General features: G+C 48.0%; 2 protein-coding genes across 4 annotated transcripts; both read right to left on the reverse strand.

The window, feature by feature from the left end:
• On the reverse strand, positions 1-27,947 carry ppp2r5d (protein phosphatase 2, regulatory subunit B', delta). Of its 3 annotated transcripts, none has more exons than XM_061689262.1 (17): positions 27,431-27,945; positions 25,678-25,767; positions 23,693-23,867; positions 23,310-23,509; positions 17,801-17,911; positions 17,599-17,691; positions 17,348-17,478; positions 17,218-17,277; positions 17,033-17,141; positions 13,893-13,946; positions 13,639-13,809; positions 9,188-9,315; positions 9,007-9,108; positions 8,854-8,926; positions 1,640-1,687; positions 737-826; positions 1-660 (listed from the first exon to the last, which is right to left on the reverse strand). In XM_061689262.1, the coding sequence occupies exons 1-17, from the start codon at positions 27,455-27,457 to the stop codon at positions 520-522; spliced, it is 1,803 nt and encodes a 600-aa protein (XP_061545246.1). In that variant the 5' UTR covers positions 27,458-27,945; the 3' UTR covers positions 1-519. The 3 variants fall into 3 exon arrangements, with proteins under 3 accessions (XP_061545246.1, XP_061545247.1, XP_061545248.1); XM_061689264.1 differs by lacking the exon at positions 1-660 and adding an exon at positions 8,032-8,122 and having other exon boundaries at positions 784-826; positions 27,431-27,947; XM_061689263.1 differs by lacking the exon at positions 25,678-25,767 and having other exon boundaries at positions 27,431-27,946.
• On the reverse strand, positions 17,925-20,108 carry LOC133409385 (uncharacterized). The gene is made up of 3 exons (XM_061689265.1): positions 19,802-20,108; positions 19,523-19,640; positions 17,925-19,331 (listed from the first exon to the last, which is right to left on the reverse strand). Exons 1-3 carry the CDS (start codon positions 20,084-20,086, stop codon positions 19,063-19,065), a joined length of 672 nt encoding a protein of 223 aa, XP_061545249.1. The 5' UTR covers positions 20,087-20,108; the 3' UTR covers positions 17,925-19,062.
• Positions 27,948-27,954: the final 7 nt, after the last annotated feature.

The following is a 27,954-nucleotide window of genomic DNA, read 5'->3' on the forward strand; positions in this document are numbered from 1 at the left end:
AATGGTGCAACTCACATGATTTTTATGTAGTTGTTTCTGTCTTTACCAATATGCAAAAAGTATGTTTCAGTGGTCCAATACGATGAATTTGAAATCATCAATAAGGTTTTGAAAATAGGACTTTTAAGTGTGGCCGTTTCAGCATAGGAGACATTTACCGGGGAGAAAACCGAGGCAGCATCAAGAAAAAGTGCAAAATAAAATGTTTTGATTTTTTTTCCTTCCCCATTATTGGTCAAATTATATGAGAATGACCCTCAACACCAACGGACAATTTTTGGCTTTTGAATGCAGCTAACATGCTAAGCAGACACAAGGCCTGCGTCGCCGTGCGAGCCGCTCGTCCGGCCGACGTCAGTCAAAAGCGGCGGCGGGGGGGGGGCGTTTCCATGGCAACCCTATTGCATCACGAAAGGTTGAAGATCGACTTCCTGCACCTGGGTGAGATCACACAGGGGGCGGGGCCAGTGGAAGCGACCGGTGCGTGTCATCGAGTAGGCGCAGCCTGGCGCTCGGTTATTAGCTGAGGGCCTCCTGATTGGCTGTGAGGAAGTGCTCCGCCCTCTTGTGCGCCTCCAAAGCTTTGATGGTGAAAACGTCCTGAGGGAGGTCCGACTTCCTCCGGGTCACCTTGGGCTCCGTCCTCGAGTCCTTCGCAGCCTACGCACGCACGTGAACACACGGGTTAAGTGGTTGCTTGATGGATGAATCGATTGATCGATTGATTCGTCGTTACCGGCGCCGCTTGACTCGCTACCGCCCTCTTCAACAGTTGGATGTCCTCCATAGTCGGAACGTCAGCGTCCGTGGATGATGCGCTAGACAACTATAAGCACACACACGGTCAAAAAGCAGCAAAGGCGACGGAGCTTTCTGCCAAAACGCTGACCGAGTGCGGTTCGATCGGCCGTCAGGATAACATATATTGTCCCACAAACTATCACAATAAACCATCGTATCCTTGATGGTTTTTTTAGTCCGCTGATATATATCTAATAGCATAATAATTCAACTCTATCCTTGTAAAGATCAATAAACTTTTAACTCTAAATATTGAACATTGACATTGAAATGCAGAAAAAGAAATGGAAAAAAATCTTACATAAATAACTCAGACTTCGATTTAGAAACTCTGGGCCAAAAATGCCTTCAAGTTGGAGTCAAACAGGAGAACCGGATTATTCGTCACCGTATCTCCCGGACCCTTGCCTTTCATCTGCTATTCGGGAAGCTCTTCTCCGATTGGCTGACAAGTTTCAGTTCAAAATATCCACCAGTAAGCTGGTACGGGCCGAAATTCCCAGGGAGGGGTTCTCCAATTAGATTTGTCAAAATGAGCGTGACGACTAAAAAGTCCAATTCATAGTGCAAATGAGGAACGTTACTGGTGAGAAGAGCTCATGTACACCAGTTCCATCAAGATTGCGGCCACTTGTGACACAAGTAAATCTTCCACTTCCACTTGAGTGAAGAACTTTTCAAAATGGGGGGTTTATTTCTCCTTGTACTGACTGTAAGATGCTTTGTCATTTTGGGAGCCGTCACTAAAGAAACGGACAACATCCACGCACTGATTTCACTCAGGCAGGACATCCAAACCCAACCGCACAACACCGACGGAGCAATGAGGACAACTGACCGTTTCCTGCATGTGGAGTCTGGGTAGCGGGGGGAGGAGCTTCTCACTCTGGGGAAAAGCAAACACGCAATCACTTGAAAGTCACGCGAACACTCGTATCGCAGACTAGATTCGTAAAGTGCGTGTTATTGAATATAGTCGGTAGCCAGAGTGTTTTGAAATCTGATGGACATTTACTTGTAGCGTTCCCAAAACCTGCCATTTGAGGTCTTAACCATTGGGCCACACCGCGTGCCACCTAGGTTCAAGACCCCGACCGGACCGTCCGCCAACATCCCCCGGACTCACGGCTGCGGCGTCCTCGAGCGAGACACCGATACCCCGAAATGCTCCCCGGGTGCTTCGGCTGCCCCCTGCCCAGTGTGTTCCACTAACGTGTGTACGTGTATGTGTTCAATGCAGACGACAAATTTCGTGTGCATGTACGTGACAATAAACCATCAGGATTCTTCTTCTTCTCCGCCATTTGGAAAGGGGTGTGTTGACTTTTGAGATCCACCGAAGCCTCCCTCCACCTCCTTCGTTAATAGTTGTATTATTGACTGTGTCGATTATGTGAACAGAAATAAATAAATACAGTACGTTCAATATATACTCGTTTTTTGGTTCTTTTTCTTTTGCTTGTCTCCCTTCACTTAGACAAAGATAACATCCATCCATTTTCCACACGGGGGTCGCGGGCGCGCTGGAGCCTGACCCGGCTATCTACGGGCGGTAGAACTGGTTGCCAGCCAATCGCAGGCCACATACAAACAAACAAACAAGCATTGGCACTACGGGCAATTTGGAGTGTTCAATCAACCTAGCGTGCATGTTTTGGGGATGTGGGAGGGAACCGGAGTACCCGGGGAAATGCCAGGCGGGCACGGGGAGATCATGCAAACTCCACACAGCCGGGGCACGATTTGAATCCGCAACCTCGGAAATGTGAGGCACATGTGCTAACCGTGCCGCCACAAAGATATTCTAAAAATTAAATCAGAAACAATTATGCTATCTAATATCATCAATCATATATAAAGCGTAAAGGCGGCCATTGTCAGTAGGTTTTCACCTTTTTATTAGCCTAATCGCCGAGCCGAAGTTTTTGCCGAGCTTCGGGTCACTTTGGTATGCAGTAAAAGCTCTTAGGATCGATAATATCAACTCTGTACGTAAGGCCGATAACGCACTTATTATATTCACGAAAACAACAACCCATCCGTGATTATTTTTAAACTGAAGCTTTTATCGCGATATATCGCGTTACCGTGAAGCGATTCAATGGATGGCGTGATGCGGATCGGAGGTGGTATCGGCCAATCCTCACTCTCGCTTTGCGCCGGCACCGCCGCCGACGCCGGTCCGCTTGTTAGATGTTTGGTTTGCCGACGCTAAGCGTTCATCACGACAATCGACGTCTCCCGTTTGTCACGCAAGCGGGCACAACGGTACTTTGTCCATCTCTTGACTGTTCCCGGAGGGGCGTTTTGGCGAATTTGCCCGTGGAATGTATTTGTGGCGGCAGGCCGGGGCTTCAAGCTAAACAAACACTGACTGAATAACTTACAATAAAATATCATCCTTATAATAATATGCATGTACATACAAAGGAATTAGTATAAAATGTAAAAACAGGGCTCTACACTAACTTTTCCATTGATAGCACTGGACCATGTGGTGTAGTCTTACGTAACTGGCCTGCCGTATATTTGTACGATGACAAGTTAGAGCTGCAAAATAATTCACAGTGAACGGGAAGTTTGTCTGCAACAAGCAGTGCCTGACTAAACAGGTCATTTCTTTTATGTCATTTTAAAAGACATAATGGAAACATGTTCGGATAAAAGCAAAGCATAGCAAAAGGCGTGAATGTGTTTGCAAGTATTCTGTTTTTTGACTTTTCATAAATGCTGTACTTAAATTTACGTAGCAGCAGCATAACTAACTTAATATCAGCATACATGGGGGTTGGATGAAGGGGGACGGGGACGAGTATGATTTGAACATAAAACGTTGAATTGTTAGCGAACGAGCAGAACTGGATTTTTTTGTAACCATGTACAAGGTACAAGGTACTTTTATTGTCAATTCTTCAATATGCGTAACACACACGGGACTGACATTACGGTCCCCGAGGGCCCGCAAATAATAACATCGATATAAAAAGCTAAATAAAACTATGGTATATAAGGTATAAAAAGTAGGAATTGAATGTGAAAATAAAGATCAGGTGACGTGTACAACATAGTCAAGGTCAGAGAACCGAGGCAAATAAGACATACGTGTATATAAATGACATGACAAAACCCCGAGTGCGACCCTGAGTCTGGTCAGGGTCAGAGTTCAGGTGGGCAGAGGACAGAAGAGGTACAGGGGACAGCGCGGGCAGAGAGTTCAGATTCCTGACAGCCTGATGAAGGAAAGTGTCTTTGAGTCGGCGAGTCCTGGCCCGCAGACTGCCATCGGCTGTGTGACGGATGGGTGGCATCCCCCGCCATGCGGAGGGCTTTGCGGGTGCAGCAAATGTCCCGCAGGGAGGGAAGAGGGGTTCCGATGATCTTCTCGGCCGCCCTCGCTATGCGATGAAGAGTCTTGCGGCAGGATATCGCACAGTGATGCAGTTGGTCGAGATGCTCTCTATGGTCCCTCTGTAGAACGAGCACGTGATGGGGGTTGGGGCTCTGGCTCTTCTCAACTTGCACAGGAAGTACAGACGCCGGTGAGCTTTCTTGGCCGGCGATGAGGTGTCGCTGGTCCAGGAGAGGTCCTCGGTGATGTGCACTCCCAGGAACTCGGTGCTCCGCACTCTCGCCGCCGCAGCACCGTTGATGTTCAGGGGAGCGTGCTCGGAGTGCGAACTCCACAAATCCACAACGATCTCCTTGGTTTTTTTTCAAATTTAGGGAGAGATTGTTGTCCGTGCACCACCCGGCCAGGCGGCTCGCCTCGCTCCTCGAGTCTGTCTCGTCGCCGTTGTTGTCGAGACCCACCCTGTGGTCAGCAACGTGTTGTGTCGTCTGCAAACTTGATGAAGAGGTTGGGGCTGTATGTCGGTGTACAGTCATAGGTCACCAGGGTGAAGACCAGGGGGCTCAACACGCAACCTCGAGGGGCCCCCGTGTTCAGAGTGACGGTGCTGGATGTGTTGCTGCCGACCCGTACTGCCTGCGGTCTCCCTGTCAGAAAGGCCGGCAGCCAGTCGCGCGTCGAAGTGTTGAGCCCCAGCCGGTCCAATTTGTAGACCAGTTGTTGAGGGCTGATAGTATTGAATGCTGAGCGGATGTCTATGAACAGCAGTCTGACACATGAGTCCTTAGAGTCCAGGGGCCTCGTGTACAAAGACTTGCGTGGATTTCCTACTGAAACGTGGCGTACGCTCAAATCCAGAAAACGGCGTACGCGCAAAAATATCCAAGCTGTATGAAGCTGCATGAATCCAAGCACATTTCCTTCCAAAATCCCAATCGACGTAGATTTGAGCGCACGTGTTGGAGTAGCTGACCCCTCCCTGTCCACGCCCACATTTAAATATGCAAATCATATTTATTTATTTCTTTTTGTCCTGTTCGGCTTTTAGGTCAAGCAGAATGAAAAATCTGTATCCCTTTCAGGACGGAAAACAGTTTTGAAGCTTCCGCTGTGGTATTATAATTGAGGTTTATTGAGAATCAGACTTGATCAGTCGAACAGAACAAAGTTTCAAGAAGGGAGAAAGAAACAAAGACAAAAGACAAAGGACTAATTGTAAACAGTGCTACACGCTGTGATGGAAGGACAGGACAAGGACAGGAGAAGAAGCATGCAGGACAAGGGTCGTGAACCCGACTGTACTACTGAAGTCTGGTGGCATTCGTTACGTAAATTATAAAAGTCTACAGGACGAGAGTATAAGTGAGGGGATACGCAAGCGATGTGCATATTCATGAGTTATTTGTCGCAGTAAGTGGGTGACCCCACACCCGGTGAAAGACTCCGACGGGTGTGTGCCTGCGGATGAATTGACACCGTTTTACATGGACAAAGACTGACACAGGTGTCCTTCAATTGCTGTGGCCGCACCGCGGCGGCTGAGGACCCCTCCCAATCAATCGAGGGGCGGGATCAGGCCCAGGGGTCCACCGAGAGCCGCCCGGCGGACGGGACACGGGGCGGTCCGCCGGCCCCACCGAGGCGCCCCGACAACCGGCCATACAGTGGGGGCCGCAGGGACCCAATGCCACCCCCACAACCATCCCCCAGACCCCACCCACCGCCCCCCCCCCCCCCCCTCCACTCCCAGGAGAGCAAGACGCCCAACCCGCAGGGCCCGCAATGCAGCCAGTCCCCACCCAGTCCGAGGGCGGGAGAGTGTCCCTTGTTTGTTGGAAAGGAGGGCGGATAGGGGCACCCGACAAGGGAACGATAAGGGGCGAGGGAAACCAAGGAGCAACCGCGGGCCATGAGAGGTCAGCCCCAACACCAAGCAGTCATCCCGGCCTCAGGAGCACCGCCATGCAAGTAAGTGAGACCCACCTCCCCCCCTGTTACTGTGACTGCCAGGTCCCCGACTGGCAGTCATTGGCCCTACCCCGTGTATCAGTGCCCCCCGAGTGGTGTGGTGCATTAAAATCTGGAGAGGTCGGTGAACCGAGGGGGTGGGGGCAAGGCTGCCAGGCGCTACTGCCTAACAGCCAACCCACCCCCCACCCCCCAGAGATAGGTGTATGTGGTGCATTAAAACATGGGGAGTGTGTGTGTGATGCATTTAAAATCCAGGGGCGCAGGCAGGGCCGAGGGGCAGGGCGCACGGACCGGGAAACAGCACAGACGCGCTGCAACCCGATCTGACACCGGTCCCCCAGGAACCCTTTGATATGTGTATGTGCCCAGATGTGTTTAGTGGGAGAAATATATACAGTGAATGGTGTGAGCGTGTGCTAAGCGAATGATTAAGAGGCATGCCTCCTGCAGGTCGGGCCCATTAGGCCGGACAACCACCGACGAAGAGGGCCATCCCACGCAGACCATTGTCTACTGGCCACACTCGTACCCGTTTCCTAACTGGTTGGGAGACTTTAACCAGTGGTCTGTAAGCTGGCCTTAGCATAAGAGTGAGATGGTCTGGGGCGCCAAGGGGCGGGGGACTTGTAGGCCCTTCTCAGGGTGGTAAAGACATTTTCCAGAGTGTTATTTCCCCGTTTTGGAAAGTCGATGTTTGAGTACAGTTTTGGAAACACTGCCTTGGGGCCAGCATTGTTGAAGTCCCCAGTTCGGATGAGGAAAGCATCTGGGTGGGCCGTCAGCTGTTATAGCTCATTTAGCGCCTCACTCCTGTTATTGCTGGAGTTTGGAGGAATATAGACTGCCACAAGCAGTATGGCAGCGGATTCCCTCGGTAAATAAAACGGCCGGCACTTCAGAGCCCTAAACTCCAGTAGGGGTGAGCAGTGTTGACTGACCAGCATAGCGTTTCTGCTTCCTCCTTCGCCATTCGTGGCGCCTCCGCTCTGGGCGCGATGCAGGAGCGGGGCACCATGCAACATTGATGTAAACACAGAGTCCGCCGCCGCAAGAGTTCTGTCCGCTTGGTAGCACGCTAGCCGGTCGAGCTGAACGGCGTCGTCTGGAACGCGACTGTTAAGCCATGTTTCCACAAATACAAAAACACGGCACTCTCCCACGTTTTACGGGTAGCGCGGAGTAGTCGAATGTAATCCAGCTTGTTGTCCAGAGAGCGTGCGTCGGCTAACACGATGGAGGGAATAGCCGGCTTGTGCGGTTTAGCCGCTAGCCTAGCTCGGATACCTCCGCGCTCGCCCCGTTTCCGCTTCCTCCTTCGCCGTTCGTGGCGCCTCCACTCCGGGCGCGACGCAGGAGTGGGGGTCGCAGCTGTTGTAGGCACCCGGAGCAGACCGCAGTTCTGTAGCTCCTCAGTGAGAGTAGACTTTAACTCCGTAAAAGTAGTTCTGTTGATGTCGAGCAGAAGCTTCCGACTGTATCTGCGCCTTGGAACATGTCGACATGACGCGCACTAAAACACTCTGACGTGTAAGACGAAAATCACGAAAACACTTTGTGTGGGACAGAGAGCAGCCGCTGCGCATGTACGTGCCGCCATCTTGACTACAAAAAAGTAGTCGTCGTCAAAACCTGCAGGACAGTCCATAAAATTACAACTAAATACTTTTGTTGGAAGTTTTTCAAAATGATTTTAATGGTGTCAGTATGAGTCACGTGGCATTACGAAGTCAAGTGGGACGCTGACCCTGTCCTATACTAATGCTGGACATGAGACTTAACAGTTGCATATATATCCTTCTTTGTTTCACAAAGATCATTTACACAACCTTAAATCTGTATCACTGTGGACAAAGAAGTCAACAGAGTTGAGTTGCGCATCGGGGGCGTGGGGGGTGGGGGTGAATACTCGCCGTGCTCGGCGCTGCAGCTTTGGTCCACTTCCGTAATAGTCTTTTCGGGGCGTAATCCTAAACTCAGAAGGTCCTCACGAGTGTACGCAGGCTTTGTCCAACACGGAGTGGCGTTTCCAAGAGAAAATACACACAAATACAAATAAAAACAGCACAGTGTGCGCTGTGACGAGAAGCCATTATGCCAGCTGGAGCGGCGTCAATGGCGTGGGGGAGGATCGATACGGTCTCAAATGTCGATGTCGCTGCTACCGGAAGATCGATTCTCAAAATTCAATTTTGATACTTTTGATACTTCAGTCATTTTGAGGAACTATTTTTTTCCGTTTCGTACCAGAAAGGAAATCTGTGGTATGGATCATGAGCACACATACAAAAGGAGCAAACAAAAGCCAACATGGATTTGCGGCAGCCCGCCACAATTACAAAAAAATCTATACATGGGAAACCCCGCTTAGCTTCTTCACATAGGCCGTCCATTAGTAGGACTTGTGCTTGTCTTATTTCAAATTAGACTTGCATATTTTGCAAATGACCTCGCTTACTCGTCAAATATTTCCACATGCTTGCGGCGCGAACCCACCACCTGTTGATTTCAGCGAGGCGTCCAAAACACGTTAAGTCTATCTCAAGCTCTGTCATCGCGCGGTGCCAACGTCCGCGAGTTAAGTACAACTGAACTGTACTTGACATATGTACTGCACTGATTAAAAAAAGTTAAAGCCAATGCAATAGTACCCAGAGTTTGAACATTTAATACCACTAGAAGGAGCCACTCGTACCGCACTTTTGAGTGTCACTAGGCCAAATGATTGAGCGTACCTGAGGATTGTGCCTTGCCAGTTCTTCCAGTTTACTCCAGATTTGCTCCCTCTCCTTCATTTTGTGTTTTTCTCTAAAAATGCAACAAAGCAAGCAAGCACATTGTCGATTTAGTCTTGTTTCGAGCCGACACGTGACGTTGACGCTTCTCACTTGTGTTTGCCGCTCTTGTACTGTTGAGTGCAGAGGTCAAAGAGTTTCTGGTTCATCTCCATGAAGAGTTTGAGAGCGTTGTAGATCAGGCCATGGATGGTTCTGACAGGCACACAACAGACCCTCACATGACTTCCCGTCTTTCCTTGCTTGCGTGCGCGTGTGTGTGTGTGCGTGTTACTTGTTCCAGTGGCTCTTGGAGTTCTTGTAGAGGGCAGGAAACATGATGGGAAGAATGCCGGCCGCGTTGTCACTGATCAAACTCATGATGTACTCGTTGTTCCAGTAGTACAGAGCGCGCTCTGCCACCTAAGCGTGTACCCGTCACCATCATCATCATCATCGTGACACGTCCAACTTGTGACTGAATTTAAGTTCCTGAATTTAAAAATAATATACCTTGCTATAGGCAGGGCCTGCCTCTGTTATGCAGAGAATCGACTGTTACTCAGATTTGCTGTTTGCTGTCTGTGAATATTTTCTTAGTCAACTCAGTTGTTTCTGTTCAAGTGTGCTGTGCCCTTTAAGAAAGACTGTGCAGTTCACCATGTCATGTGATCAGACCCCGAATGTTGCGCTGTCATGAGGACGTTGCTTCATTTCTTTCCTCGGTCTGGGATCTTTGCAAAACGACTAGCTACATCTTGTGCAGCCGTGGCATCGCTGCTACGTAGCCTAATCTTTCTTGAAGTTTAATAGTCTCATAGTGTCTCATTTTAGTTGTGAAACAGACGATGGATGTACGTGGTTGACGTCATGCTGTCTAGCATGGAGTATTGGTGGCTTACTGTTCACTTGTTGCTAGTGGCCATTTGGTGTCACTTTTCTTTCCATGTAAATATAGTAAACATAATGGTACGTAGGGCCGTAACGATACACTAAGGTCACGATTCGATACGTGTCACAATTTCTCTCTTTTTTTTACAATTTATTTTTGTCCTGTTCAGCTGCGTGGCCATGCACAATGGTGGATCTGTACGTCTTTTGTGCTGGAACAGTTTTGCTGTGCAACAGGTGAGTTTAAAATACTCCCTCTGCTTATTATTATACATTTTTTTTAATTATTCTGATGTTCATTGAAAATGCACCCGGACAGAAAAGGGTCTTAGGGGACAGACAAGGACTGAACGGACAAGGGGAATAGGAACGCGAACCACATCAGAACAATAGTTAGTCTAGATATTTCATAAGTAATGTTACAAAGTCAAAACGTGTTTTTATTTGTGGAAGGGGGGACCCCCGTTGAGGACATGCAACAACTAACCCATAGGACAAGATGAGAGAGGACAGAAAAGGGCAGGACAGGATGTGGTAAATGAGCAAGGCAGTGCTACTGATGAGTGGTGCGGTGGGACGCTTTTATAGTGTCTAAATACCAGGAAGAACCGTGAGTTGATATCTTAATATAACTATTATAATTATTATTATCAGTGGTCCCGGCACAAGCAATTCAAGCCTATAGCGTGTCTATGGAACTTATTAGTGAGGAACACCATATCCATGCATGTCAGTCAACTGGTGTACCGAGTCGTTGAGCGAGCACAATGAGGCGAGGAAGGGTGGACCCAGGTAGGGGGACGCCGCCCACTCCCCAGGACCCAGGGCGGTCCCCTAGCCCGACCGAAGTGCCCGACTAGTCCAAAAGGGAGGGGCGTGGGTATCGGACCACCAGGGAAAACAACATTCTAGACCACTGCTATACCACGCTATATAACGCATACCGTGCTATCCCTCGTCCGGCTCTGGGCTCGTCTGATCACTGCTTAATTCACTTAATACCAAAATACAGGCAAAAACTTAAATGTGCGAAGCCTGTGGTGAAAACTGAAGAAGTGGACCAATGAAGCAAAGATAGAACGTCAAAGCTGTTTAGACTGCACAGACTGGAGTGTCTTTGAAACTTCAACTGGCAGCCTGGATGAATGAATATACGGACACTGTCACATCCTATATCGGTTTCTGTGAAGTGTGTGTACCACCAGTCATGTCGCACGTTCAATAACAAAAGGTGTGGTTCACTGCTAAACTTCACCAGGCTAAAGAGGACGCATATCGAAGTGGGGGCAGGGCCCTGAGTAATTGCGCTACAAACCAGCTGACGAAAGAGATTAACATCACAAAGAAAAATGATGCAGTAAAGCTAGAAAAACAGTTTCCCGCTAATGACTCAAATCAGTCTGCCGTGGATTACAATCGCTAACCAACTACAAGCGACTATCCCCCCCAAGCAGAGAACAATAAAGGACTAGCTGACGACTTGAAAACCTTCTCCTGCAGATTTGAAAAGGACAATTTTACACCCCACACCCACGAACAGGATGTGAGCCGTATCTTCAAAAAGCAGTTTGAAATGAATTAGTCATTTCAAACTTCTCTAAATTGCTAGAGGACTCTGCATCATTTGCACAATTGTCAAAAAAAAATAATACATACAAAAATGCAGCATTACCACATTACTGGTAACCTTTTATTGCTCAGAGACTCTTCATACTGTGTTTTTATGTCTCAAAAGAATTTTCAGTCAAATGGCTGTCTGTTGTCGTACTAGAGCGGCTCCAACTACCGAAGACAAATTCCTTGTGTGGTTTTGACCTATTTGGCAAATGAAGATGATTCTGATCCTGATGAACCATCCATCAGTATTTAACTGACAGCAGGTTCTGTCGATGGACAGCGCATGCAGTTCACTCACACGCTTACCTAAAGCCGTAGCCAAAAAGCCAAAAAGTCTTATCTGACACCCACCTCAGGTCCACCTGGCTAATAGGTTCAAATGGAGGAGCCCGCAGGAGTTCTAGGACCAACTATTGATCCCACGACAGAGCCACTGGTATTGTTGGCGGATAAAATCGTCTGGCACTCTTAAAAAAAAAAGGAAATGCTCCTATCGGCGCCCACGGTGGTACCATTACTGCCAGCATGCCAACAAGAGATTGCAGCCATGTACACCTTAAGAGTGGACAGCGATCGTCCTTGATTAAGGAGCTCCTGCTAGAGCTGCAAAATGGCGGAAACCGGGCAGTGGACAGTAACCAGCCCATGACTGTGTCACCATGCATCAAAAACCTTCCACCTATTTGGGTACAAGCGCCGTGGGGAAAGGGCACAAGCATTGGAAATCGTATGCCCTCCATCACAGCCGTACTGTGAGAATGAAGTACCCGGGGGCTTTGTAGTGCCCACACCCCGAGCTGGAAGCGATCGGGATGGGGATGCACAATCCATCCCCCCAGCTGAGACAAGAGGTCCATCCTCGAAAAGCAAATTGTACGAACCTCCAGTGTGGGCGAGCGATGGGTACGTGGAAAGAATCTTCTAAATCTATGGTTGTGAACCATTCACCCTGACAAAGAGCCTACAGTACTTCTGTTGTGAGCAGCATGTGATAGGGCATAATTTTCAAACGCCACAGGTCTAGCACAGGACGCAGGCCTCCGGTCTCCTTCAGAACGAGGAAGTACCTGGAATAAAACCCCCCCGTGTCCTGCCGAGGATTCACATGCCAAATATCCCCCTTGTCCGACAAGCTCGCTATTTCGGGTTGAGTCCCAGGGCCCTTACCGGGTACGTGATGACAGTCACTTCGAAAACTGGCAGCCGGCGGAGGAAGCGCAGTCAGTATTCCCGAAACAACGTGGTCAGCACCCATATATCTGGTGCGTTGGCAGCCCAGTACAGAAGTTGTCCCGGGATGGCACGAGAGCACAGAGCCTCATCAGGAGCCACGATCAGGGAAGCCACAGCCTGTTCTGCTGACGGCATGTGGTCCAGGCCAAATGCGGACACATTCTGCATCGATGCGAGAAGCCATCCATCAGACGTCGGGCTAGAAAATGCTTTCGTGTCCAGCCATCACGCTTGTGGTGCCGCAATATATTCCTTGGAGGGAGGGACCGAGAAGGAAGTGCGGGAAATGTGTCCCCTAAAAAACACGCTGAGGCCTGAGAACTGCGCTGCGGGTACAGTCAACTCCAAACGTGCAAGAGCCACTCTTCGGCCACGCCGACCGAAGATCAGATGGAGGTATGGGAGCTATTTTTCAAAGCCAGTGAGCGCACCTCCAAAGCCGTCATGAAAATGTGAGTCAAAAGTCACCACGGAAAGCGCATCCTCCTCACCAAAAGAAGCCACCTCCCGGCGAACAGTGTCTTGGTTGCAAAAATTCCGCCATCAAACGACCCCTACGAGCTGATCACGCCACAGGTGGTATTCAAATCTCGACCTGCGCATGCACTAGCGGGATCATCCAGTGCTCTGAATGGATGAAATAGAATGGGGAGTTCGTTAATCTTTCATCTTTATTTGACGTCATTGAGCTGATGCTAACAAGTCCGTTTCGTGGCTCGCTACAAATGTTACGAGGAGAGTGTCTTAGTGGCGCATGTCATTATTGTACAGTGTGTAGTTGTCGATTTTTGTTCGGGTTTTTCACTGCAAAATGGTGTTCACCAAAGTTGAATGTGTGGAGGAGAAGAGTTGTTGCACACTGGTTGATTGGTCAAGTCTTTCTGAACTCGAAGAAAACAATTAAACACCAATTAAACTACTGCTTGCGGTCTGAACCATGTCAGTGGACCAGAGTTTATTTAGCAGGCATAGTAGAAGAGGAAATTGTGTGGTGTGTGACGTTACCTGGAAGTGCGTGCTGGACACGCACTTGGCCAGCTGCCTGAAGAGCGGCTCGTGGACTTTGATGAACTCGGCGGGTTCGATGACGTCCAGGATTTCCTCCAGCTCATTGAGGAACATCACTTCCTTGGGACTGTGAGTCTTAGGCCAGAACTTCAGCAGCCCCAAGATCACCTTGGACCGGGGGTCACAGGTCAAAGAGCATTAGCATCTGGTTACCGGGGCAGTGGGGAGAAGAGGGACTGGTGCGCACTCACTGGTTCTGTCAGACTGCTGTCCTTCTCCAGGAACTGGACCACGCAGTACGCCAGCTGCAAACCAACACACGCGCACGCACCACAAAGTGACTCCCGCAACTGTTGCAGCACCGAGAAACACCCCAAAAGGTTTACTTTTGTTTTCGAATTCCTTCCCCCAAACAATCTTAATAAATCCAGCAAAACCTGTGGGTTGGGGAAGAGAAATGGAGTGGATATCTTAATTACACCGCGTTTCAAATTATTATTGTTTCTCTGATTTGTAAATCGTTGATATGAATGACAGTCGGCATTAATTTTCAAGTCATCAACCGTCAGAATATAATTCAAACGTTTTTTTTGAAAAAACCTCCCAATGATAACAATATTTTGGGAAAAATAACCTTTAAATGTTCTGCTCCAAATTATAACACACCAGTGTTTCAAGACATTTTATAGGTTTTAAAGAACTGAAAATAGCCATTTGTTGAATTTGCAGCATTCGCAGCTCCTATTTACTGAATTCAAAATATATTTCAATCATTCATATCTTAAAGAGTTACATTTTGACATAGAACCCCTCATTTGATAGCAGCTTCACAAAGGCTACATCCATTCAACTTGTGACTTTCTTTGCAGGATAATCATACTAATAATTCATATTATTTACAGGCACCTTTCAAGCCACTCAAGGTCACCGTGCAAACATAGTTCAAAGAAACAAGTGCTACAACAGAAATAACAGACCATAAAAGATCAAGTAAAACTGAAAATGACATGGGAAATGTTAAAAGTGGCGGCACGGTGGGCGACTGGTTAGAGCGTCAGCCTCACAGTTCTGAGGACCCGGGTTCAATCCCCGGCCCCGCCTGTGTGGAGTTTGCGTGTTCTCCCCGTGCCTGCCCGGGTTTTCTACGGGCACTCCGGTTTCCTCCCACATCCCAAAAACATGCATACATTGGAGACTCTAAATTGCCCGTAGGTGTGAATGTGAGTGCGAATGGTTGTCTGTTTGTATGTGCCCTGCGATTGGCTGGCAACCCGTTCAGGGTGTACCCCGCCTCCTGCCCGATGACAGCTGGGATAGGCTCCGGCACGCCCGCGACCCTCGTGAGGAGAAGCGCGACAGAAAATGGATGGATGGATGGATGGATGTTAAAAGTCTGGAAAAGCTGTGTCTTGATATTGGATTTGAAGAGGGTTAAGGAGTCTGTGTTTGGCAGGTCCGGTAGTCGTGAGTTCCAAAGACGCTGAAGGCACAGATGGGCAGAAGGGACAGTGAGGTGGATGAGGATGACGATCTAAGACAAGGTGAAGGGGGTTAGCAAGACTGGCGGGGCCAGGTAATTGATGGCCTTGAAGGTGCAGATAAGTATTTCAGATGGGATGCAGTAGGGGGTCCTGTAGGTGATAACACAGGCGGGCGGCAGAGTTCTGGGAGAAGCTGTAGTTTTTGTAGTGACTTGTGGGGGAGGCCAAACAGGAGAGAGTTGCGATAATCCAGGCGGGACGGAAGACTACTGACTGGCGGAGACATGTGGGGAGAGAGCTTGTTGGCCCCTTGAGGGTCCCAAAAACGACATCTGAAAAACAGGCTGGACTTTCTGGCTGACCACTTTCTTCCACGGTACAAAAAGAAGAACCGTGCTTTCGTGAACAAAAGAAAGCAAGCAGAAACTCTCCAAAAAGTCAAAACTTTGTTCGACATCATCATTTGCAACAGTGGACTTTTTTATTTCTCCCAAAATAAAATACTGTTATTGTTGGTGGGTTTGTTTTGAATTATGGTCTGATGATTGATGAAAATTATGCCAACTGTCATTTGTATCCACTATTTAGGAAAATCAGAGAAAACTATCATTTGCAACGTAGTGAGGTTGTACAGCAACGCTGGCCTGCACTTCTATAGCGCTTGAGCTACAAAGCGCTTTATAAAGCCTCACATTCACCCACTCGCTCAGACGCCAAAAGGCGACTGCTGCCAGGCAAGGCGCCGCCAGGCCCACTGGGAGCAAAGTAGGGTTCGGTGTCTTGCCCGACGATTGGAACCAGCGACCCTTCGGTCAATGGACGACCCGCTCTACCTACTGAGCCGACGGCAAGACGTAGTAGCCACTTGTGAAGGGGCAGACGGGGAAGCAAACCAACATTGACTTTTTGAAAGACATTTTCTCACAGTGGCAACATGACACATCCGCCCTCTTTGTGGATGGAATTCTTTCAAAATGACGGGACGAGCACTTCAAATGCCTCTGAAATCCTCCAGAACAAATCAATTCAGGAAAAAACTCTTGATAACTGGTGAGCGATTTGAATGCTCCTCAGCAATAATGTTCAATTTGAGCTATTTTAAGTCGACTTGTTAGCGCAAGTGACGCCGTTTGAAATGTCACGGCCATCTTGACGCCTCCACTCGCAGAACCCCTCCCTGGGACTTTTGGCCCGCACCGGCTTATTGGAGGACATTTTGAACGGAAACTTGTCAGCTAATCGGAGGAGGGCTTCACCGAGTACCAGATGGGACGAAATGTTCGAGGAGATATGTTGAGAAATGAACAAGTTCTGCGCGTTACCTTGAATTTGAAGGTCTTCTTGGACCAGATTTTCTAGAGGCGATACCACACGAAAACCTTTTTCCCCCCCAAATCTCTCCGATTTTCAAAATGATTGCTGCATCGTACTCAGGGTGAAGTGACCTTTCCAACCAGACTAGGCATTTTGACAGACTGTCTCATTTGTCATTGTCACCTTGCTAATTCTAGTGATTCTGAACGATTGCCAACGCATTTTGGCAAATGTCAAATGTTTGCTTGGCTTGTCTTTGAGTCATTCAGCAAACCGTAATAATGTCAACTCTACAGCACCTTATCCATTTCAGCATCAAAAGAGCACATCTGTATATAAAATAAATCAATCAATCTAGCTCACGTAACGTTGTCTTTTGGAATGACACTTCACACGTTCAAACTACGCTGGTAGGAAAGAAAGCGAAAATGGTCATTGGCGCCATAGGGCCTCCTTTCTCCGTGGCTATGTCTTGGTCACATGACACGGAAGGCCTCGTTTACTCGTGGTGCCATCGGAGCCATTGCCATCGGGAAGTACGTGTGGTGTGATGTGATCATTTTTCAGCCCGCTGTGATGTGAGGAGGTCCACCAACCTGCGGGTGGTAGACGCTGAGGGACTTGACTTTGTGAAGGGGCAGAAGGACTCTGATCAGGAACATCTTGTGTTCTTCTTTGAGTGGAAGAGCGAAGCCGTTAATGATACTAAAAAAAGAGGCACGTACGCACACGGGTCAAAGTGCGTCCTCCCACAAGGCCGTGCGTGCCGGTGGCACCCTACCTCCCGAGAATCTCCAGCAGCTCTGCGATCCCGTTGTGATGTTCCGTCTCGTAGATGAACCTAAGCCACACAAAAGTTTGTGAGCATGTAAAAGAGTTGCGCGAGGTGTGCCGTCGTGGCGTCGGCCGACCTGTAGAAGATGTTGTTGATCTGCCGCCGGATGTATGCACGCAAGCCCAGGAACTTGCCATAGATGCGGTGCAGGATGGTTTTCAGGAAGTCCCTTTCTCGAGGATCCTCGCTGTCCAACAGTTCCAGAAGCTGAAAAAGAGGCAGAGGCACAGTCCACCTTAGACCTCAAAGTTGAGAACTCGAAAGTCCTGAATGAGAACTGAGCCACCTGAGACCGAGAGCCATGTTGCCTCAGATCTGGGATCTTACCGACAAGACAAAGTTTTGGTCCATGTATTTTTTGGCCACGTTGGCTTGGAAGTCCGGAGACTCCAGGAAGCGAAGGAAGAACTCGTAAACCAGCTGAGGAAAGATCACACGACACTCAAAAGACATTTGGGCTCGCTGGACAACAACGCGGTCCGCTTCTGTTTGGAGCAACAGAGTCCGGTCCAGTTTGGTGAGCGGCAACCTGCAGATGAGGCCAGGCGGCCTCCAACGTAGGTTCGTCCTCCTCGGGGTCAAACTCTGCTCCGGTGGGATTGGAGGATGGCGGAAGAGTCCGGAACAAGTTCACTGAAAACTGACAATCCAAAGAAAAAAAAAGAAAAAAACAAAAGCGTCAATACCGAGAAACAATCCAGTTAGTCAAGTCCCGTGTGTACAACAACGTTGAGTGATTCTCAACTGGGGGCTCGGGACGCAAAAGTGGGTTGCGGATGAGTCGCGGACAGTTTTTAAAGGTCCCATATTTTTTCGACCTCCGTAGAGAGACTCTCTAACATGGACTTCGTATAACAGTGTCAATTTCATTTCCCAAAACTCGGGTTGGGAATCTGTGGCATGAGGCCGATTCGATACATATCTAGTTAGAAGGGTTGCGATTGGATACAAAAAACGATTTCTTTAAAGGTGAAACGATTCAATACGATTCGATTCAATTTGGGAGCGATTCGATATGGAAAAAAGCTACTGTTGTTATTGTTGATGTAGATGTTCATCGTAAAGAACCCAATTCTATAAAATGACATTTTAACAGTATTTTCAAACGTAAAAGACGACTTATCCCCGAGCATTGTTGCTTTATGGCACTGTAAAAAATAAACAAAATCTCATGTCAATGTATTTATTATGAGACATGGATTAAATACATCATACAGCAACATACTTTTTGTTGGATGAGATCAGAAATGGGTGGATGGATGGATGTACAGTCAAACAGATCATACCCGTCTTCAATATGTAACGACTTGAAATTAATCTTCCAAGTCCAGTGGGAGAAGACAGTCGATTTGGGGTCAACAACACAAACCTGCTTGAGTATAGTCTACTGTTTTGAACAAATGGTAAATTAGGTAGGTAATAAAAGTGCAGCATTTCAGGCCTGAGTATAGCCTAGTGTTGTGAACACAAAAGAACGGGCAACACTTCAGCCTGATTAGAGATAGCCGAGTGCTCTGAACACAACAGTTGACAAAATGCAACATTTCAACGTAAACAAATTACACACTGACAATTGTAAGCAGCAACCCTACCAAAAAAAAACCTGCTATTGTCCTTTACAGAATTGATGCTTGTGCTGTTCTGTGCTTATGCTTTGCATATTTTATGAATTCATCATCACTGTTCCCATCTTTTTTTGCAGGGCCGATTTTTCTTGAGGAAGATCGACTGATCCACACGCTCATGTTTGAGTAGACTACGTTTCTCGGAAACAATATCTCCCGCAGTGTGCTAAAAAACCCTTTCAGATGCCACACTGGTGGCCGGCATACAGAGATATTGTTTAGCGAGAGATGGCAGCAATGGCAGGTCCTGCTGCTCTTTCCGCCATTGTAGTGGGTTGCTTTTCAGGGGCAAAGTCTCACAATCTCTGTACCTCCTCACTTCATCCCTGGCCTGGTCAATCAGAGATCTAGCTGCCGTGCTCCTCGCTTCAAAGTCGTCTCCGAACGGCTGGTCCAGAGCTGATGTTTTCTTCTTTTTGCAAGGAAGGTTATTAGCTGGAAAACGCAATAGGCACATAGAATGAAGCCTCACATAGTTCCACTACCAATCAGATCTATCATCATCTGCAGGCTTCTGTTGCACAATTTATTGAGGTATGCTATATTCTAATTGATAAATTATAACAAATATGTTGTAATTTATTGAGATGAACCTGTACGTTCCACACAAAGATACACACACAAACCTGTTGGTATCTCATGGGTCTGGGGTCTATCAGTGGTGATGTCTTGGTCTTCATGGGCAGGGTGAGTCTGACATGAATCCGTCTGCACTGGACCCTTCTCAGCTGGATGGCCTGTTGCCTAGAAATAAAAGTATATATGATATACTTTTATACCCCCACTCGGTGTAAACCCAGTAACAGCAACAAAGCACAGCAGACTGACATAACAGAATCAGAATATAGTGTAGCATGTACTTGGAGTAAATGACAGTATGTTGAGTGTTGACTTGAGGGCCTTACCTTTTCATTCAAGGACGTAGCTTCTGCTGAGATGCTTGTGAATGTCCTCTCAGCATCATTGCCCCTCAGGAAGGGCAGAGCCTGAAAGCGGGGGTCCAGAGCTGCTGCAGTGTAAAAGAGATCATCGAGGCCTGCGTAGCGTTTCTCCAAGTCATTTGTGAAAGCCTGCTTCATCGCTCTGATTACCGCCGTGTCTTTATCTGACGCTTCAAAGTTCTTTTGAAGCTTTGCTTTGACTGGGGAAATCATCGAACGTATGGGCCGCTTGTCTTCAGACATGGTCATGGTCACAAGTTTGACCGTTGCCATCAGCTTGACAATTGCAAACATCTTCGTCCCTGAGAGTGTTCACATCTCCACCGTTTCTGAGATCCCTGGACAGGAGTGCAGCAGAAAAAGCAGGTTGTCGCTCCAAAACGTGTTCAAGCATGTCATAGGAGCTGTGGCGACAGGTTGTCACATCTTGAATGAGCCGCCTTAACACTGTGGTGAAAAAAACTCTCCTCACTCTTCCCAGCAACCTTGCTCCCTACCGTGTTCGCTCTGAAGGCTTTCTGTGTGGCAAGATCCATGGTGTGTGCAAAGCATCATCTCTGCTTCCTCCCCAGCTAACACCATGTTACTGGCATTGTCCGTAACCAGGGATAGATTCTTATCGACAAGGTTCCAGTCAATGCATGCCTGTTTCAGCAGAGTACCTATATTCTTCCCGGTGGGCGACACTTTAGCTGCCGACTTGAAGTAACACGGTGGGCTGTGATGGTCACATATGACTCCGTTGCATATGACATCTAAGTATCCGTTTGTATTGCCCCTCGCTCTCCTTTTGCAAGCTCTTCTTCAACGTGGCTCCTCACTTGAGCATACAACGCTGGCATACATGTGTGAGTGATACGCTTTCGGGATGGTAATGCATATCTTGGCTCTAAGGGAAGCAGCGAGTGCCGGAAACCATCCCACTCAACTGCATTGGACGGACAGAAGCCCTTGGCAATGAAACGGGTTATCGCAGCCGCGATTTCCTTCGCTCGTGCCGAATTGTGGCCGAGTTTTCCGAAATAGGTGGGAATAACGCTCGCTGTTTTTCGCGGTGTGATAGCTCTGTTAGGAGGCTCCTGTTGGCTGCGCGACTTTAACTCACCGTACTCGTCACCGTGTTTTATTGTGGCACGAACGTCAAGATTAGTTGTTGACCCGGAGTACTTCACAGCTGCTCCGCATAGCTTGCAAATAGCATGGCTTTAATCGATTTGCCCGTCTCTTTTATAAAATCCAAAAACGGTCCAGACTTTGGATTTTTGTTTCCCTGATGCGTTGAAAGCCGTTCTCTGTGAATCGGTAGTTTCACTAGTGCGATTTTTACATCCGTCCTTTCAAAACACGTTGCTGCGTTGCTACGCTATGTTGTCAAGGAGCATGCACAAGGGTCGCTACGTGTGCTCTGGCGTCGTTTTTAAGAGTAAAACGCTAACCTCAAGCAAGCGGTTCCTAGTCTCGCGATAACCGATCCACAGCTCGACATTCGATTTATCTAAGGCTCCCCATCGGATTTTGTATCGATTGAGAAGTCCGCTACTGATACTGTCGTATCTCTCGCCTTGACGAACGGCTATCCGGTCAAATAGGTTTATCTGTCTCAACCCTACTTGGTTTTGTCATCCATGTCTAGAAATGGCCCCTCTGCCAGTTTTGCATCTGCTTTGTCCAGATTTGGCTAAGACCGCCCCCGTACTTCTGATTGGTTGCCTCCGTGTAGAAGACCCACACGTGTTTGTTATGTTGACAGCGCTGGCTCGTAAGCGGAGAGGTAGGCGGAGATCTTCGCTAGTGACGTTGATAAGCTCGAGAAAGAGATAATAATATATCCCAAACACTAGAGAAATTTGGTTTGGCAAAATACAGGACCTTGAAGGAATTACAAGGGGTTTTTGGTTTATGATGGTACGTTTATACAATGTATTGTTTTTCATCCATCCATCCATTTTCCGTACCGCTTATCCTCACTCGGGTCGGATTATTTTAGCAGGCATGCATCAGAAAGGTAACGCTACATGTATTTGTGCATGGCGAATACAAACACACACATATTATATATATGGCGGGACGGTGGGCGACTGGTTAGCACATCAGCCTCACGGTTCTGAGGAGCGAGGTACAAATCCGGCCCCGCCTGTGCTTGTTGTCCCCGTGCCTGCGTGGATTTTCTCCGGGCCCTCCGGTTTCCTCGCACATCCCAAAAACCTGCATGGTAGGTTAATTGAGGACTCTAAGTTCCCCGTAGGTGTGAATGTGAGTGCGAATGGTTGTTTGATTAGGTGTGCCCTGCGATTGGCTGGCAACCAGTTCAGGGTGTACCCCGTCTCCTGCCCGATGATAGCTGGCACGCCCGCGACCCTAGTGAGGAGAAGCGGCTCAGAAAATGGATGGATGGATATATATATATATATACATACACACACACCGTATTTTCACAACCATAAGGCGCACTTAAAAGTCTTAAATTCTCCTCAAAATGGACGGCGCACCTTATGTGTGCACCGAGTTCCAAAATGTGTAAATGTTGTTGTGTGACGGATGAGCGCTCCGCTTGACTGACTGCCGACACGCTGCTTATATAGAGGAAAGGCGGACGTGACTGAGGACAGCATGCGGGCGTTAAAGGGGGAAAGGGTGCGCGTGAAAGAGGAGGCTAAAGGCACGCCCCCAGTAGGTATATGGTATGTGCATTGTGCAAAACAACATCGCTTTGGCTAATGACCCCTGAAAATGGCAACTACGAAGAGACACGCTTACGAAGCACAGTTTAAACTGCAAGCTATCAGTTACGCGGAGGAACGTGGGAATCGAGCAGCCGCCAGAGAATTCAAGATCAACGAACCCGTGGTTCGCAAGTGGATGCCCGGGCTAAGGTACCCGCTTTGACCGTTGTCCGAGCTTTCGCGAACGTTGCCGAACAGCCCCCCGGCAACGAGACCGACTCCGACAATGACGAGAGGGAACCCGGCGTGTTTGATGGCGAAATTGCCCAGCTGTTCATTTCGGATACAGAAGATGAGGACTTTGATGGATTTGTGGATGAGGATTGATCAAAAAAATAACATGAGTACATTGTTGAATACTTCAATAAAGTACAACCGAACTCAGTTTTGCTCCCGCTGCCTTTTTAAAAATGCTAGCGTATGTTTTAGCGTGCATGCACGGTAGCGTATGTTTTAAGCTAGCGCATGTTTTACCATGCATGCGCCCAATAATACGATGCGGCTTATGTATGTGTTAAATACAGAAATCGATGCCGTAACTGAGACTGCACTGCGCCTTTTGATACGGTGCGCCTTATGGTCACGAAAATACGGTATATATTACTCTGAGAAAGTCATTGAAATAATTCAATTCCGATTATCTTTTCAGCAACTTAACTTGTAATTGTGACCAAAGTCATCTTCCAAACAGAAAGAAGACGTGGCAACAGTTGCGAAGCATGCGTGTGCGAGCGTGTGCGAGCGCTGACCATGCCGACGGCCTCGGGGTAGATGGCCTCGGTGAGCGCGTCCGCGTTGTGCGTGATGTAGTCCAGCATCTCGTGGAGCCCGGCTCTCTTGACTTCTTTAAACTTCAGGTCACTAAGTGGGTCGCTCACGAAGTCAAACAGGACGCAGCATTGACGAAGCTTCTGCACAAAAAGTTCTTCGCGATCCATCGCCGCCGCATCTGAACGTGAACACAGAAAGGACGACGTGACACACGCAACACGTACACACACGCACGTATTGGGCGCCGGCGGTGTCACGAGGATCACCGTTTGCTGAGCTTAAACATTGAAGTGGGAAAACGACGCAATTTTCCAAGGAGGTTAATACTGCATGCACAATGTACAGTAGATGCGACCCGTACCTTTGAGGGGAGGGAGTTTGCTGAGTTCTCTGTTCCCGCTGATGCTGAATCGAGACGAACTGTGACGTCGGTCCTTCTTCGCCACTTGGGGACCTCCGCAATATTTGATCTTGTGCAGCTGAGTGGGCGGCGGCGCGCCACCGCTGCCGAGACTAGCGGGACGCTTTCCCACACTCTGCACACACAATGCACACACGTAGCCCGTCGTAGCGGCTTTCTAGTTCCACTTGACAGCCAATCTGTCTCCCCGGGTTTGTTCCAAGCAATCTGCTCAAACGAGTCCTACGCTTACCTGCCGTACAGCGTTTACAACCTAGTCGCGCTCCGTTATGCCTCCGTTTGCTTAATATGATTACAGTTGTCCCTCGTTTATCGATACACAAAAATATGCAACGTTGAGACCACATATTGATTTTATTATTTATTTATATTTATATTTATATTTTTTTCCAGCTAATACAAAATATGCACACGAAATGCAGTTATTATTTTGTCCACTTGGGGTCGTCAAGGGGCCTGCCTGGCCTGGTGAGTGAAAAAAAAAAAAGTGTGTGCATCCTGTACTCATTTTACGGCAGGATCTCTGAGTTTAAGATTGTCGGTGAGTTGTACAGACATGCAAACACCAAAGGCATGAAAAAGGTGACGAAAAAAAAAACATTGCAGGGGGGGGGTCTGGGGGGATCCCCTATTTTTGATTTGACATCAATTAAGCAATCTGGAAGACTCTGAAGAGGACAATAAACATTATTTTCCATTATAAGCACATTTTCTTCCCGCAGAAAACGTGTTGACGTACAAATTTAGGGTTCAAATGAAATTTGCCTCATTCCTTTGCCTTTTTGTTCTGGCCTCCAACTGGAGCCAGGCCCATCTCCACCTGCACCCGATGCCAGCTTCAAGCTGTGCCACATGAATTGCATCCTCATCTTTAAGCGCTCTCATTCTGGAAAATAATTTGACGACAATCATCGTCTGTTTCACTTCATTTTTCACTATGACCAACTTCAAAGGCTAATCCCAAATGCATCCTCCAGGAAAATATGAAGTACAATATTTTTCCGTTTTTATTGGCCATTGCTAAATTTGAAGTTAGTTCATTCTGTGTTGTGACGTAATCCCAAACATCCCTCCGTCGCTTAATACATTTAACTTTAACATCTGTAAACTAATTAGATAAATGTAGCCGCGTTTCCTAATGAATACAAGATGTCGTGGCGGATCAACGAAGTTACGCAACCAGGGCCCGCAGCACCTCAACGTGAAAATACAAAAGACCAGCGCAACAAATACAACACAAGCTGATCTGATGAGCAAAAATGTCGCTTAAACGTAAACGTAACAATGGAGGCTGTCCACTCCAGAGGTGGGGAGAGTAGCCAAACACTGTACTCAAGTAATAGTACTGTTATTTGACAATCATGTGACTCACGTAAAAGTAATCCTCCAAAGAATGACTTGAGTAAGAGTAAAAAGTACACAATGAAGTAATTACTCAAGTACTGACTAACCCTAACCACAGCATGAACATCAATTTAAAAATAAAATAAAAAATTACAAAATAAAATGCAAATTCTGACGTTGCTTTGTGTGGGTGTGTGTGTGTGTGTGTGTGTGTGTGTTTACGCACAGTCAAAACATCTGCAATTTACTGCACGGTGTTTTCTCAAGTTAGAAGTGAGCTGAAATATCCACGTTTGGGCAGACAGTGCCAGGCAAATACTACAATACATGAAAGCAGTTGTTTTTGTTCGTCTAAATCTAAACGCGACGAGTTGCGCGCCGTTGCCTTCGTGGTAACGACGACCTTCCCAACATGGCCGCCACGTAGGCGCGACGATCAGCCGGCCTGACTTATCTAGTTTTAACACCTATGCTCGGGAAGCCCAATAGAAGACGACGTGTGAGGTCATGTGACATTCACGCCGTCCGAGCGCCGCAGGAGGAAGTGTCGCGTATCGCCCACGTCAGCCGACGTCACTCACCTCGTCGGTGGCGTCTACTGGAACGTCTTTGTTGGCGTCCGTGTTGGCATCTGCGCTCTTGGCGCTGCTTTTGCCACTTTTGCTCGTTTCCTGTTCGAGCCCAAAAGCAACGCGGTTTCAATGTAGAGACAAGTGCGGGAAAGGTTCATTCATCACACTCCTTAAGTTCACTTCCATTCATCCCTTTCTCTCGCGTTAGGGTGAGCGGGAGCCCACGTCAGCCGATTTGGGAGCGAGAGCCGGCACACGACCTGGACCGGTCGGCGGGCACATCAAGAAACAACGGAGCGGTCGCCGGGACGGCCGACGTCAGGGCGCACGGGTGGCGCGGCGGCCCCACTGACTACAAAGAGGCTTTTATTTAGGGCGGTTCGCAAGTTGAAGTGGCCATTCCCACCAGACTCAACATTCTGGCGCACTGTGATTTTGGGCAAATCTCTTAACGTTTGCTGGTCAGTAATGTTCTTGACTCCATCACCTGGAATATCTTACTGGAACTCTGACTCATTCACACTCGCACATAAAAACGCGTGACCCCGTTTGAAACCCGAAACCGAGGTTCGCCGATAGGGTGTGGCGAAGCGAATATTGCCCACGTTCAGCGGGCTAGCGAATCAAAATTGCCTGCGTCAAAACTCAAAAGCCCTTCCTGATGAAAGTTGCACTGAGCGTGCTCATTCTGCTGTGTGAAGGTGCGAATGGCTGTTTGTTTGTATGCGCCCTGCGATCGGCTGACAACCGGTTCAGGGTGTACCCCGCCTCTCGCCCGGAGATAGCTGGGATAGGCACCAGCACGCCCGCGACCCGCGTGAGGAGAAGCGGCTCCGAAAACGGATGGATGGATGAACGACGTTCATGGTTACGTTTTCACCCCGCTTTATAAAATGCTTCAATCCGCCGTCCAAGCAGTCAGGCTCACGGGCCTTCCTGGCTGCAGGGGAGCGGCACCTCAGGGGAAACAAGACCCGATGGCGCTTGACGCCCAATTGAAGCACGCATATTATATTTATCACCGTGGCGTACGTCTGAAGTGTCGATACACAACATACAGGGGAGAATGGCCATATCTTATTCCTCTCTTATCTTTCCTGCAACGTTTTTAGCATGGCATGGAATCGATCGCAACTGGACTGTTCTTCTGGTTGTCTTAGACGACGTTCAGCACAGGCTCGTCTGGATGAACTGACGAAGGCTGCTGGGAAGAGAGGCGAAACGTCTTCCAAGACAAACAGAACAGTCCAGTTGTGATCGATTCAATGCACTGGGAATGAAATGACCTGGATGAATGAGAATATTCACAAATGTACATTTCTTTCTGAAAGACCTGGGACTGCATTTAAAGTCAATATCTGCTGCTAAGACCGAGAAAGTTATCAAAACCTTGAGGTGTCGCTCCCATTTCAGTGTCTGTAGTCGTATTTCATTTTCATTCGTGACCTCTGACATGTTTCCGTTTTGTTTTGTCTTTTTTATTTGACGTTTACATATTTCGTCACATTACACTTGTTTGACATAGCTGAAAAAACCTTGGCTGGTTAGCATGGTTTCGCATCCCCCTCCGCAGCTAACAAGTGAACGGCTCGACGGCAGTCATTTCTTTTTTTATTCTTGATTATTATTGCTTCCCCAGGCAGGCGGTTAGCTCGCAGTTGCAGCTGTTAGCAGGTGAGCTAGCTTCTAGCTCGGTTAGCCGCCCAGTCCGTGTGAAGACCCGAGCCTCAAAAATAAGGCGTCGAAGAGGAACGAAGCTCACCTTGTCTTTCTTCATTTTGCTGGGCATTCCGGTTGTTTTCCAGGATCTTCAACGGATGCTGTGAGGATGTCACTCGGTCACGCTCGGCTTCCTGTGCGCTCACCTCATTGGTCGCCGACGTCCGCCTCTGCCTAGCAACCCGCTGAGGCCTTTTTGTGATTGGCCGCGTCTTGTGCAACGAGACAGGCCTCTTCCATATGGAGGACCAAGAGTGTCAAATTTAGATCAATAAATCAACAAACAAATGTGTTATATGATTTGCATTTATTCATATTTAACTATTTTTGCAACATATCAATATTTGAACTATTTCACTATTTACTCCATTATACAGTTAAGTTTGGCACAGTTTGGCACCCCTTGCGTAATGGATCATGAAATGTATGCCATTCTACGCCGCCAAACCCAGTGGGCGGGACTAGCGCTGATTCTGCTCCAATCAAATCGTGAAATAATATTGAAATAATTGACCAGTGATTGGCTGGCACCCACTTCAGGTGTACCAGAACCAGCACACCCACGAC

Source organism: Phycodurus eques, chromosome 11 (assembly GCF_024500275.1).
Source record: "Phycodurus eques isolate BA_2022a chromosome 11, UOR_Pequ_1.1, whole genome shotgun sequence".
NCBI classification, from domain to species: domain Eukaryota; kingdom Metazoa; phylum Chordata; class Actinopteri; order Syngnathiformes; family Syngnathidae; genus Phycodurus; species Phycodurus eques.